This window comes from Erpetoichthys calabaricus, chromosome 4 (genome assembly GCF_900747795.2).
Source record: "Erpetoichthys calabaricus chromosome 4, fErpCal1.3, whole genome shotgun sequence".
In the NCBI taxonomy this organism is placed as follows: Eukaryota; Metazoa; Chordata; class Cladistia; order Polypteriformes; family Polypteridae; genus Erpetoichthys; species Erpetoichthys calabaricus.
Genome location: NC_041397.2, coordinates 52710378 through 52725377, shown reverse-complemented (window position 1 = coordinate 52725377; position 15000 = coordinate 52710378). Strand labels below are relative to the sequence as shown.

The window sequence follows — 15000 nt, the reverse complement described above, 5'->3', positions numbered from 1 at the left end:
TTTTACCTTTAATGTTTAGTATACAACACTGATTGTTAGCTAATGTCAAGCTGCAATTGTGTACTTTACTCATTTAGGACTAGTGTCAACACAGCTTAATATACCTGACTTAACGGATAAACAATGATATTAAAAACGTGTGTAAACATAATCTTTGGAAATTTCTGTTCAGGCCATTTTAATTATAAACAAAATGTTGTCCATAACATAGATTTGAATGCAGCATCAGGCAAGTATGTAAGAAGCTGCCACAAAGTACACAAAATAAAACCATCCTGCTTTACCATAACTAAATAGGTTAACTTACATCAAGTTCAGAACTGACCATGTCCATAAGATAATGTATAAATGCAATGAATCAATCATTTTTGAAGGTAACAAATTTGACAACAATAAATTTGTAGCATGTTATAAACTTTTGATTTTCATATTATAACAAGAAAACTGGAAGTTTCAGTCACCACATACTAATAATGAATGTTAAAGTTATCTACCTTAACATGACAGAGCATCTCAATAAACTATGTATTCTGTGGGTGCTACCGTAAATAAACTAATTTCGTAATAACTCTATGAGTTTTTAAACTAGCCTTTCGTGAGTCTAACTATTTAAACTGTCATTTTGTTTAATTTATTATTTTTACCAGTCAGCTAATGCTAAAAGAATGCAAGGAAACTGTAGATGCATTGAATTATCAATATGAAGGTATGAAGAGATTAGAACAAGGAAAGGCAAAAGTTAAAAAGGGTGGACAATATCTGAAGGCCTGAAGTATTCCCATCTCTAATTGGTTATGGCAACCTCAGCAACAAAAAGTGTGTATCACTGATGTGCTACAGTGAGGCACATTTTGAAGGGAAGCATTTGTTTTGTTAGGTTATCTGTTGTATTTTGTGATCATTATGATAAATGATGTGGTGATATCCATTGAGACAACTCATTCTGCCATGTTATGAATGAAAATTAAGTTCCACTTAGTGAAAAATAAGGTGGATTTGCTTTGGGCTAAAGAACACAAATATTGGTAGATAAGAAAAACTTTCTGAAAATGTGACAAAATCTCCATGATCTCACCAGTTATTTTAAAACACATGAATTTGAAAAGGTTGCACAAAGTATCAGTATGCTTTATAAAATATCTATAACATTTTATTTGTAAGTAAACTGTTTACTGATGTACATACAGTACATTTAGGACTGCTAAATTTTTTAAATGTTGAATACTATAATTGCAATTGTCTCATAGGAGATGTCTTGCTTCTGAATCAACAAAATTAGTAATCAAAATTTGAGAGTGCATTTCTTTGTCAATCTATTATATTCACATCTTAATATTGCAGAACAATTTAAGAAAGAAAAATCATTTTCCTTTGGCAAAAATAATACAATAAGAACAATTTAACAATTTCTATAATTTCTCAATGTGAAACAAAAACCTGTGGGTGTTTTTTGTAGTATATAACTAAAATGTATTCTGTCCACTTCCTGATCACATTATAGTGCTTATAAATCGTTTTATGGAAACTGAACAATACAGACCATAAAATGAAATGACATTTACTAAAAAGACCTATGATCAGCAGCAAAAATAGAACTCATTATTACATTTTTAGATTTATACATTTTCACCATTGAAATATCCATAATAAAGAAAATACTATGTATATGGCAAGGTTTCAGGTACCTATTTGGATAATTAGACAAATGCAACAAAATAACAATATTAAACTTGAAATTCTGTGTGTTTAGCCTTTTAAATACTTTACTATTACAGGTTAACTCAATTTGTTTTTAATCCCTCAAGATATTCAAATCGGAAGTTCTTACTTTTTCCTCTTCAAGTCTCTGTCTTCTCTTCTCCTCTACAGCTGCTCTCCGTAACTCCTCCTTCTGACGTTGCTCCTCTAGTTTCCGCCACCGCTCCTCCATCTGCCTCTCATACTGTAACTTTGCTCTCTTCTCCTTTTCAAGAATTTGTAAGTCCCTGGCAGCTTAAAGAAAGAAAAATACATGCAGTTTTAAGATAAAAACTTTAACAAAAACAATGCTGTACTTTTGGGTGGGGAAGAGTTGCACTATCAGACATACTACTATAAAAGATAAGCCATATTTTTTATTACATTACATGCTGGGACAAATTAATCATGCAATTAAAATGCATAAACAATGAGCTCAATGTATTTATTTCATATGTATAAACATTTATTTGTCCATTTTCAGAATTTGCTTTGCTTTGTATGGGCATGGACATGCAAATTAAACACAGAGAGAAAAATCACCAGAATCAATGCATTTTATGAATTACTGTATGTCAATGATTTTGAGTCATTTACAGTAATTGTGAAACAATGTATTAGCAGGGCAGCACGATGGCACAGTGGGTAGCGCTGCTGCCTCGCAGTTGGGAGACCTGAGGACCTGGGTTCACTTCTCTGGTCCTCCCTGCGTGGAGTTTGCATGTTCTCCCCGTGTCTGCGTGGGTTTCCTCCGGGCACTCCGGTTTCCTCCCACAGTCCAAAGACAGCAGGTTAGGTGGATTGGTGATTCTAAATTGGCCCTAGTGTGTGCTTGGTGTGTGGGTGTGTTTGTGTGTGTCCTGTGGTGGCTTGGCACTATGCCTGGGATTGGTTCCTGCCTTGTGCCCTGTGTTGGCTGGGATTGGCTCCAGCAGACCCCCGTGACCCTGTGTTCGGATTCAGCGGGTTGGAAAATGGATGGATGGATGGATGTATTAGCAGTTAATTTTATGGTTAAAGTTGATTAAACAGATTTTTCTAGGAAAAAAGTTTGACAACGAGAAGCTGCAGAAAGAACTGTGCTGCCAACACGCAAAACCAAGTGTGGAAAACACTCACATTTTGTTGAGGTTATTTTGTTTGAAATTAGTTTTTGACATAAAAAGGAATACCATTAAATAGGATTATTCAAAACTGCAAAGCTAATGTTTAGAAGAAAGAGGCTGTTTGACAAAAAAGTTTAATAATTCTTCAGTATAATAGGATTTTAGTATGGTTTAAATTATTAGCCACTTACAATTTTCATTTGTTTGTAATATTCACAACCTTAAAAAACATTTGTCTATGATTGCTGATTATCTGAAATTATCAGAAAAGACACCACACCCCCTTTACTGCAAATATACTTTAGTTTTCTATTATAACACATCTTAAGAAAATGGAAGAGCAAATAAAGCAATTCCCATCTACTTACATGAAATAGCAAACATACCAGCCAAAGTTGACATGGTTGGACATAACTTAAATGCTATGCACAAACACCTTTATTACATGTGTCTTCACATATTAGTCAACTCAGATTTCCTGTCTGTTTTAACAAATTTAACAAAGTTTGTATTTGTGTTTAACCTGCACTTAGGGAAGAGTGCTATTTTAAAATAAAGTAAAAAAAAAAACCCAAAATGAATTTAACTAAATTTACATAATCTTAATGAGGATGAGGCAGTCCAAGTGCATTTCCTGTGACCACCAGTCACGTCACATGACATACCCAGAGACACTCACCAAGTTTGACATCCCCTCCCAATAGACATCATGTAATGTGACATCGGATTAAGGTAATGAGCCTTCTGCCTGAAATTAAATGATGAGACCCTTGCAGGTTTTCTTATACAAGCAGACAGATTATATCATAGCTTTGGGATCCTATAGCTAAAAGATCAGTTTCCCCAACTAATTTTATTTAGAATCCGTTCATCTTGAGATTACAAATCAAAACCTTATTTAACTACATAAAAGAAGACTGACCACTAGAAAATTGGTTATAGTAATGTTTAGCAAGACATACAGTTGACAGCATTGCCAAGAAGTTAACTGCTGCCATGAAGTAATGGGGACTCATATGTAAAATGGTTTTAAGGGTTTATGATCATTCACTAAACACTGTGGTCACTAATTTTCCACCCCTGCAAACTACACCTTGATCGCAGTAAGTGTGCTTAAATGCAATTACGACAGTTAACAAGCAGTTTATATGAACTCTCTAGCACATCAATTAGCCCCTTCTTCTAAAGAAAAATACATAAAATAAAGTACTTAAGTTATATGAAGAGACAGTTGGAAAAGCATTTTCACTTAACATTAAAACAAGTTCATGCATGTACAGATACAACCATTTTGAGAAATTTATTCTGGAACTATTTTCTGTTTTATGAAGAAGGCTGTCTCTTTATAACCATCAAAGAGGGGTGATGAAATCTGATCAAAATGTGCACGCCATTTCTGAATATTATTTCTCAAAATCTTAGTCTTCCTCAATAAGGTCACAATTCTAAACTAGCAGCTTTTAATTTCCAAGTTATTGATGCTTCTGATATACAGCATATATATATGTCCATCCATCCATCCATCCATCCATTGTCTCCCGCTTATCCGAGGTCGGGTCGCGGGGGCAGCAGCTTGAGCAGAGATGCCCAGACTTCCCTCTCCCCGGCCACTTCTTCTAGCTCTTCCGGGAGAATCCCAAGGCGTTCCCAGGCCAGTCGAGAGACATAGTCCCTCCAACGTGTCCTGGGTCTTCCCTGGGGCCTCCTCCCGGTTGGACGTGCCCGGAACACCTCACCAGGGAGGCGTCCAGGAGGCATCCTGATCAGATGCCCGAGCCACCTCATCTGACTCCTCTCGATGCGGAGGAGCAGCGGCTCTACTCTGAGCCCCTCCCGGATGACTGAGCTTCTCACCCTATCTTTAAGGGAAAGCCCAGACACCCTGCGGAGGAAACTCATTTCAGCCGCTTGTATTCGCGATCTCGTTCTTTCGGTCACTACCCATAGTTCATGACCATAGGTGAGGGTAGGAACATAGATCGACTGGTAAATTGAGAGCTTCGCCTTGCGGCTCAGCTCCTTTTTCACCACGACAGACCGATGCAGCGCCCGCATTACTGCGGATGCCGCACCGATCCGCCTGTCGATCTCACGCTCCATTCTTCCCTCACTCGTGAACAAGATCCCGAGATACTTGAACTCCTCCACTTGAAGCAGGATCTCGCTACCAACCCTGAGAGGGCACTCCACCCTTTTCCGGCTGAGGACCATGGTCTCGGATTTGGAGGTGCTGATTCTCATTCCAGCCGCTTCACACTCGGCTGCGAACCGATCCAGAGAGAGCTGAAGATCACGGCCTGATGAAGCGAACAGGACAACATCATCTGCAAAAAGCAGTGACCCAATCCTGAGCCCACCAAACCGGACCCCCTCAACGCCCTGGTTGCGCCTAGAAATTCTGTCCATAAAAGTTATGAACAGAATCGGTGACAAAGGGCAGCCCTGGCGGAGTCCAACTCTCACTGGAAACGGGTTCGACTTACTGCCGGCAATGCGGACCAAGCTCTGGCACCGATCGTACAGGGACCGAACAGCCCTTATCAGGGGGGCCGGTACCCCATACTCTCGGAGTACCCCCCACAGGATTCCCCGAGGGACACGGTCGAATGCCTTTTCCAAGTCCACAAAACACATGTAGACTGGTTGGGCAAACTCCCATGCACCCTCCAGGACCCTGCTAAGGGTATAGAGCTGGTCCACTGTTCCGCGACCAGGACGAAAACCACACTGTTCCTCCTGAATCCGAGGCTCGACTATCCGACGGACCCTCCTCTCCAGGACCCCTGAATAGACTTTTCCAGGGAGGCTGAGGAGTGTGATCCCTCTGTAGTTGGAACACACCCTCCGGTCCCCCCTTCTTAAAGAGGGGGACCACCACCCCAGTCTGCCAATCCAGAGGCACTGTCCCTGATGTCCATGCGATGTTGCAGAGGCGTGTCAACCAAGACAGTCCTACAACATCCAGAGCCTTGAGAAACTCCGGGAGTATCTCATCCACCCCCGGGGCCCTGCCACCAAGGAGTTTTTTGACCACCTCGGTGACCTCAGTCCCAGAGATGGGGGAGCCCACCTCTGAGTCCCCAGGCTCTGCTTCCTCATTGGAAGGCATGTTAATGGGATTGAGGAGGTCTTCGAAGTACTCCCCCCCACCGACCCACAACGTCCCGAGTCGAGGTCAGCAGCGCACCATCCCCACCATATACAGTGTTGACACTGCACTGCTTCCCCTTCCTGAGACGCCGGATGGTGGACCAGAATCTCCTCGAAGCCGTCCGAAAGTCGTTCTTCATGGCCTCCCCAAACTCCTCCCACGCCCGAGTTTTTGCCTCAGCAACCACCAAAGCCGCATTCCGCTTGGCCTGCCGGTACCTATCAGCTGCCTCCAGGGTCCCACAGGACAAAAGGGTCCTGTAGGACTCTTTCTTCAGCTTGACGGCATCCTTCACCACCGGTGTCCACCAACGGGTTCGGGGATTGCCGCCACGACAGGCACCGACCACCTTACGGCCACAGCTCCAGTCAGCCGCCTCAACAATAGAGGCACGGAACATGGCCCATTCGGACTCGATGTCCCTCACCTCCCTCGGGACATGGTCGAAGTTCTGCCGGAGGTGGGAGTTGAAGCTACTTCTGACAGGGGACTCTGCCAGACGTTCCCAGCAGACCCTCACAACACGTTTGGGCCTACCACGCCTGACCGGCATCCTCCCCCACCATCGAAGCCAACTCACCACCAGGTGGTGATCAGTTGACAGCTCCGCCCCTCTCTTCACCCGAGTGTCCAAGACATGTGGCCTCAAGTCAGACGACACGACCACAAAGTCGATCATCGAACTCAGGCCTAGGGTGTCCTGGTGCCAAGTGCACATATGAACACCCCTATGCTTGAACATGGTGTTCGTTATGGACAATCCGTGACGAGCACAGAAGTCCAATAACAAAACACCGCTCGGGTTCAGATCGGGGGGGCCATTCCTCCCAATCACGCCCTTCCAGGTCTCACTGTCATTGCCCACGTGAGCATTGAAGTCTCCCAGCAGAACGAGGGAGTCCCCAGAAGGTATGCCCTCTAGCACCCCCTCCAGGGACTCCAAAAAGGGTGGGTACTCCGAACTGCTGTTCGGTGCATACGCACAAACAACAGTTAGGACCCGTCCCCCCACCCGAAGGCGAAGGGAGGCTACCCTCTCGTCCACCGGGGTAAATCCCAATGTACAGGCTCCAAGTCGGGGGGCAATAAGTATACCCACACCCGCTCGGCGCCTCTCACCGGGGGCAACTCCAGAGTGGTACAGAGTCCAGCCCCTCTCAAGGAGATTGGTTCCAGAGTCCAAGCTGTGCGTCGAGGTGAGTCCGACTATATCTAGCCGGAACCTCTCAACTTCGCACACTAGCTCAGGCTCCTTCCCCTTCAGAGAGGTGACATTCCACGTCCCAAGAGCCAGCTTCTGTAGCCGAGGATCGGACCGCCAAGGTCCCCGCCTTCGGCCACCACCAAACTCACACTGCACCCGACCTCCTTGGCCCCTCCCATAGGTGGTGAGCCCATGGGAAGGGGGACCCACGTTGCCTCTTCGGGCTGTGCCCGGCCGAGCCCCATGGGTGCAGGCCTGGCCACCAGGCGCTCGCCATCGAGCCCCACCTCCAGGCCTGGCTCCAGAGTGGGGCCCCGGTGACCCGCGTCCGGGCAAGGGAAAAGGTTTGAACCGCTCTTTGTCTCATCCCTCACCTAGGACCAGTTTGCCTTGGGTGGCCCTACCAGGGGCATAAAGCCCCGGACAACAGAGCTCCTAAGATCATTGGGACACGCAAACCCCTCCACCACGATAAGGTGGCGGTTAAAGGAGGGGATATATATATGTACTGAAAACTAAATTATTACATTAAGTGATAAATAAAGGGGTGGTGTATTATGTTTGAATGGTTAATATGCATTTATTGTCATTGTCATTTGTCTTTTTTGTTTTCAGATATATGAAAACTAGAATCTGTTTTGTCAGGGAGCTAATTTGTTAAAGAAATAGTAAGATGTTATATATAGGAATCTTTGACAACTAAACTTAAAGCTGTTGTGTTGCTAAGTATAGTCTGCTGATTCTTTCCAATACACAATTAAGAACATATTTGAATGGAAATTTAAAGTTAAAATAGGTTTTTGCAAAATTTGTTTTGTAAATTTTCAAGCAAATTTCTTAAAAAAATGTATTTTCCCTATGTCCAGTGGGCTATAAAAACCTCATCAACAAAATATGCATCAATGATGTTCCCAGTCATTTGTTTTTTTCCTTAGCTGTGTCCAATTATTTAAAGATATTTTTAGTTAAATAACAAAACTAACACTTGAAACAATGTTACAACTCTCTACATATTAGTATCGTTGCACATTAATAGAACCCAGTTATGAAACCTTTGGGTACATAAGGCTTAGACTATGCAATAACATTTTATAACACTAGCTCTGCCCTTAACAAGCATTGTAAACTGAATTTCTGTCTGTTACATTATATATGTTATCCTCCAATACCTTGAAATTTACAGTGGCAACGCCCCAAGCTAGACAAATCATGCAACCCTAGACCCTGCTACAGTCTGTGCCTCCTCCTTGATTGTTGCCAGATGTTTTCTGGCCACCTGAGAGAACTATTCACTCCATTTTGTCCTGGATCTGTTCCAATATCACCTTCCAGTATACCATACCTAGTACACCTTCTATGAAGAGCCGGAAGGGGGAACTTCAATATATATCCAGACCTCATCAACCTTAGCTCTCATGGTTCTTCTGTATCATCTGCCACTCATTGTAAGCTAAACAAAACTCAACCTTGGCAGAGTTCTCCATCTGCTTTAAATGGTCTCCCCTTTACAGCAAAAATGAAAACACAACTCTTGGCCTAAAAATACAGGAATCAAATGGCTTGCAGCAGTGGCCCTGGAAACTCAGATCCTTATAGATCTACTGTATTCTCAATACACCTCAAGGTACAAGAACATAAACCTTTAACATGTCTACAAAGCACATTTAGACTACCTTGACAAACTCATAAATCCTAAAATATTTGCAAGAAAAAAGTTGTGGTAGACACTTTCATGACCAGGATGAGTTTGAAGTTTAACTATTAGAAAAAGTCTACCATGCGTTATCTGGGAGACTGGCCATAGTCACCAAATCTGCAGTATTGACACCGTTCAGTTTTTTTTAACACCAAAAGTAACCACATAAATGGATTTCATCCCGAGCATTCCAGTACTGCTTCCTCAGAGAAGAATGCATTTTTTTGGATTTAGGATTTCCTCAAAGTGTTTTTTTTTTTTAAATTCTCAACAATGTGTTCATTCAAAGTTTGCTAGCAACAGCAAAGCCTCACTTTCCTTTCTAGCGTTATGTCATGGTTTGCAAGAACCTCTTTGAAACCAAGTAAAAGTCACTCTTCAAGGCAGGCCTCACCAAACACCTGTCATACACAAGTCTTCACTCTGGCCATACAAATCTAGATTCCATTCCACTAATATAGCATAGTCAGCCTTTTCTTTTAACTTGACTTGTTCCCTTAACATGGGTGACTATTAATGGGTCATCCTAGAGTTGCAATCAAGAGTGGAACTGATCACCATTTGAAACTGATTTGACTACGGAGTACTTAAACAGGGTACATTCAGGCTCCATGTCCCCACTCTACCACAAGATGCAGTAGAAGCTCTTCTACAGGTGGAAATTAAAGTCATCTTGAGCAAAGGCATTCAACAGTTATTCTCAGTACATGCTCATTATCCATTTGAGTCTTCAAAGTCTATCCAGCAGATGCTCCGCCATGCCAGCTAGAGCACCTTGCCTATCCAGAAAAGGGTTGTCATGATACCAAAATTTCAAACTTCAATATGATACTAAGTATTCATTTGCAATACCCAATACAGTAGATAATGTAACTCAATAAAAAATATTTAAATAAATTACAATTCTGTATGCATTAAAATCTTTACCATTACATAAAAAAATAATAGAAATTTTAGCCATTAAAATTTAGCTTTGACGAGTGCAATCTTTTGTAAAAGGTAAGAGCAAAGTTTCATAAACAATACAAAGTAAAGAAGTTTAAATTCTGTGACAAATTGTTACTGAGTTTGTACAATGAAATGTTACAAATGATATTAAATATTAATAGAATAGGCATTATGATCTTCTGAAAACAGTATACATAAAAATATAACAAACATTAAACAAACATTCAAGTAAAAAGAACATTAACGTGGTTTTTTGTAAACAATCAGAAAAGTAATGCACAACCAGACCACTAACACACTTTAATTCTTTGCCTAAATGCAAACTGTGCAGATTGTATAGTGAAAACTTGCACACTGGTGAAATAGCCATCTTATTAACACCTGTGAGTGGATGGAAGCATACTGTAGCTGCAACTCTAGCCATGCCCATTAATACCGTTTGAGGCTCAATTGTCAAAACCTAGAGTGAACCAGAAATGCATTTGTAACGTAGTCTGTAGAATTGATACCATGAAAACTGAGTATTTAAGTAATTTAAAAATATTAAAATCAATACTTATTATTTGAATACTTTTGACAACCCTAATCCAGAATATTCAGTCTCTCTCTGGGTTCTGGTAATTCATGCATAGTCTCATGTCTTATCCTCTTATGTAAACCATCCTAGGATTAATTTTTTTTCTGTCTCACTCTTTATACCACACCAGTGTTATGATCCTAAAATTATTTTAACCCCTTATGGCCTAAGGGGGTTTTGCTATTATTGTGCCTAAATTTACACACCCAAAAATAAATGGATATTATTCTTCTTATATAATAAAGGAGCTGCAAATGATTGAAGAGTAGTGAGTTTTTTAAGAGAATCTCTTTATATAAATAAAAACTTATCACACCAATATCAACTAAATAAAAACGCACAAAAAAATTGACATTTTAGGAATTTCTCTCAAAAACAATGAATTTTACACGACATAATCAAGACATTTTATGATGTACAACCCTGGAATCAATTTCCTATTCTGCCCCAATCAGTCCACAATTATTATACCAAGTTTAGATTTCATATCCCATAGTATTGCAAAGTTACACTGTATGGAACAAGGCATCTCTCAAAACAATTATTAGTTGTAGTTTATATTTATATTATATATATAGTGGAACCTCGGTTCACGACCATAATTCGTTCCAAAACTCTGGTCGTAAACTGATTTGGTCGTGAACCGAAGCAATTTCCCCCATAGGATTGTATGTAAATACAATTAATCCGTTCCAGACCATACAAACTGTATGTAAATATATATATATATATATTTTTTAAGTTTTTAAGCACAAATATAGTTAATTAAACCATAGAATGCAGAGTGTAATAGTAAACTAAATTTAAAAACATTGAACAACACTGAGAAAGCCTTGAACAACAGAGAAAACTAACACTGCAATAGTTCACCCTATAGCGCTACCAACCGCTGGCTAAAAATACTTTTTTTTAATGAGTTTTAAGCACAGGGAAAAACATGAACATTTGAAAAAATCTGTAATTTAATAAACCACCAAGAAAAGTAACATTGCAACAATGCACGCTATGAACCGATCGCTGTAAACAGAAGTGAAAACAAAATCAAGCCCAGTGCATTCTTTAACTGCCTTCTCTACCTTATGAGTCCAGCCGTCTCTCTCTTGCTCAAGCTGCCTGTGTGTGTGCATCTCTCTCTCTCTCGCGCTGCCTGTGTGTGTGCGCGGCTCTGTCTCTCGCTGCCTGTGTGTGTGCGCGGCTCTCTCTCTCGCTGCCTGTGTGTGTGCGTCTGTCTCTCTCTGGCACTGCCTGTGTGTGTGTGCGTGGCTCTGTCTCGCGCTGCCTCTGTGTGTGTGTGTGTGTGTTGCGCGCTCTTTCGCTCTTACTCGCTGCACAGGAAATGCACAGGGAGAGACTGAACATGTACAAACTGAAAGGGAAACTGGCTTGTTCGTATACTGAGTGTGTGGTCGTGAACCGAGGCAAAAGTTTGCCGATTTGTACATTTACCGAGACGTTCATGAACCGAGGTTCCACTGTATATACAGTATATAGTAGTATATATATATATTATATTTATATTACATTATAATATATTCATGCGATTTCTCAAACATGTCTTGATCCTTTTAAGGGCAGAAAACCCCCTTCCCCCTTTCACATTCAGCTGTGCTCACTAGCCCAACATGACCTGGTTTGGCTAAATTTGGAAACGACTCTTAGAGCTCTGATGTTGTTGCCATTTTTAGTAAAATCTGTTTTGGACTGAAGTCTTTGTATGATTGACTTATGATCATTTTTGACGCAACAGTCCATTCGTGCCTGCTACTTTCATATTTTAAAATTTAGAGGGCTACCATTTTTGGAGTAATGATCAAAAAGAATTTTAGCAGACTCACTTGAATTGTGAGTTTCTGCATTGAAAACTTTTGAAAAGCTGGAATTGGTATGTCAGGGAATCTTGCATTTAGGTGCTTCACAGTCTTCTAGGTATTTATCATATATTGTAGTTTTCAATGACATTACATCACTCTGTGTATAAACAATGCAGAGATCTGACCATTCTTCTGCTAGACAATGATGAATGCTTTGAAAATATCTCCCAGGAGTGTCTTTCAACTCCATGATGGAAAATTTTGTGGTGAGCAAAACTGGCTCAATTTCGGTAAGATTATCTTGCCTTTGCCAAGCCTAAGATAAATTGGACAACAAAGGTAATATGTCTGAAAGCATCATCAGAGAGGTAACAAAATTGTACGTTTTAATACATCTGCTTAATCCTTCAGCTGTGATGTCATTTCGTTCAGTGGCCTCAGCTATGACACTCCTCATACACTGTCGTGATGACTGTACTGCAGAGTCATGAGACCGCCATCTAGTGTCACTGGTCATTTGCAGCTCAATCTGAGGAATGTCCATAATATTTTGGATTTCTGTTAAACCAGCCACCCTAACTGAAGAATTTTGGAAGATATAGAACAGCTGCCTTAAGATGTCGGTCAGTTTTGTTATATAAGGTACAGCAGCTGCTGCTTTGGCACTTGCAAGGGCCAATCGGTGGTTTACACAGTGGCAGTTGAGCAAGAGTCCAGATGTTTTATCTTTAAGCAGTTTTACCACACCTTTCTATTATCCCAATCATAACAGCCGCTCCAACTGACCCTACTCTAACCAGATAAGCAGTTTTCAAGCCTAGAGTGTCCAATGTCTCACTCAGTGTGTTGGTTGTAGTCTCCGCTTTGCCATCAATCCTATTGCAGGTTGATACAAAACTAATTCTGACCTCTTTAGTGACCTGGCAAACATATTTAATGCAAATAATTAATTGTTTTACAACTGAGATGTCTATGGTCTCATCACACAGAATACTGAAATAATTTTCAGTGTGTATATTTTTCAGTATGTTAGACTTTATTTCTGATGCTAAGATATCCAGCAGCTCTTGCATTATTCTTCCAGAGGTGTAATGTGCATTTTTACCAACACTGAGATGTTGTAAAAAGGAACAACCCATTTCTTTACAGTGTTCCAACATCTTTTCAAACAACATTATATGTGGCAACTAATTTTTTGCCAACCAATACATGGATCTTAAAGCTCCCACAAAGGCATCTCTCTCTAATTTATTTAACACAGATAGATATCTTTCAATTTGACCAATTCCAGTTTGCTCTAGTACACGCTTTCTTAAAAGGTCAGCAGAAGACTCAATGTGCATTTTACTTTTTTCATGGTCCAGCAAGCAAATTCTTGTGCATGGCACATTTACCCAAGGTAACTTCCTTCTTGGGGGGTGTTTGTTTGAATATTTCATGTACAATGAGCACCACATACCATTTTCTTTGACCATTAGCCAAACAAAATCTTTAAACCATTGTTTGTTTACACCGGATAAGCGGTGCTTAGAATTATCAATTGGCAGAGTGTGTGCTGAAGAGATTTCCCGTGATGGACCAGTTTCTACAATGTCTTTGTCTGAAATTGCCACATTAGGAGTTGACGCCGCACCTTCATTAGTTTGTGGCATCTCTTTTCTGAAATAACTGAGCAGTGTTGTTTTCTGAACACTTTTATTACTCATGTTGGTAAAACGTTTAGAAAAAATTAAAAGCACCTATGAATAAGACTTTTGAGTGGGAAAGTGGAAGCCTATTGGATTTTCAAAGGACACTTGCACCATGACAGGGCAAGATATGAACAAAAAAGGAATGGCAGATGGGTCACTTTAACAAAACCCTCAGCAATTCAGTGACAAAACGTTTGCTCAGGACACAGTGTGTGCTGCAAGAGTTTCTGCACACTTTTTGCAATAAGGACACAGGTCCAAATAAGAGCAAATATAAGAACGGCAGAAGGGGTCACTTTAACAAAACCCTCAGTAATGCATAAAAAAAAAAAAAAACTTTTCCGCAGGAAACAGTTTGTGCTGCAAGGATTTCTGCGCACTTGCAATATAGACGCAGGTCTGAATATGAGCAAATATAAATGTATATATATATATAAATATATATATATATATATACACTAGCAAAATACCCATGCTTCGCAGCGGAGAAGTAGTGTGTTAAAGAGGTTATGAAAAAGAAAAGGAAACACTTTAAAAATAACGTAACATGATTGTCAATGTAATTGTGTTGTCATTGTTATGAGTGTTGCTGTCACATATATATATACATACATACACACAAACATATATATCTACATATATATATATACATATGGACATCCACATATATAAATATATATATATACACAAACATATATATACACAAACATATATACACATACATATATATAAACATACATATACACACATACATACATACACACACACATATATATACAGACACATATCTACATATGTACATATCTATATATATATATATATATATATATATATATATATATACACACACAATATATATACTATATATATATCTATATATATCTATATATATCGCTATATATATATATATATATATATATATATATATATATATATACACACACACATATATATTATATATATCTATATATATACATATATCTATATATATACACACACACACATATATATATCTAGTATTATATATATATATTACAGACACACACCATATATTAGATATATATATATAATATTATATA

General features: G+C 39.8%; 1 protein-coding gene across 7 annotated transcripts in view; it reads right to left on the bottom strand.

Annotated features, from left to right (window-relative positions):
• Window positions 1-15000, bottom strand: part of LOC114650028 (MAP7 domain-containing protein 2-like) — a 203859-nt gene that overhangs the window by 84896 nt on the left and 103963 nt on the right. For all 7 annotated transcript variants that reach the window (XM_051926910.1, XM_051926906.1, XM_051926905.1 and 4 more), the window contains exon 4: window positions 1829-1992. In XM_051926910.1, the coding sequence (XP_051782870.1) occupies window positions 1829-1992 (164 nt within the window). The remainder of the gene's footprint in view (window positions 1-1828; window positions 1993-15000) is intronic.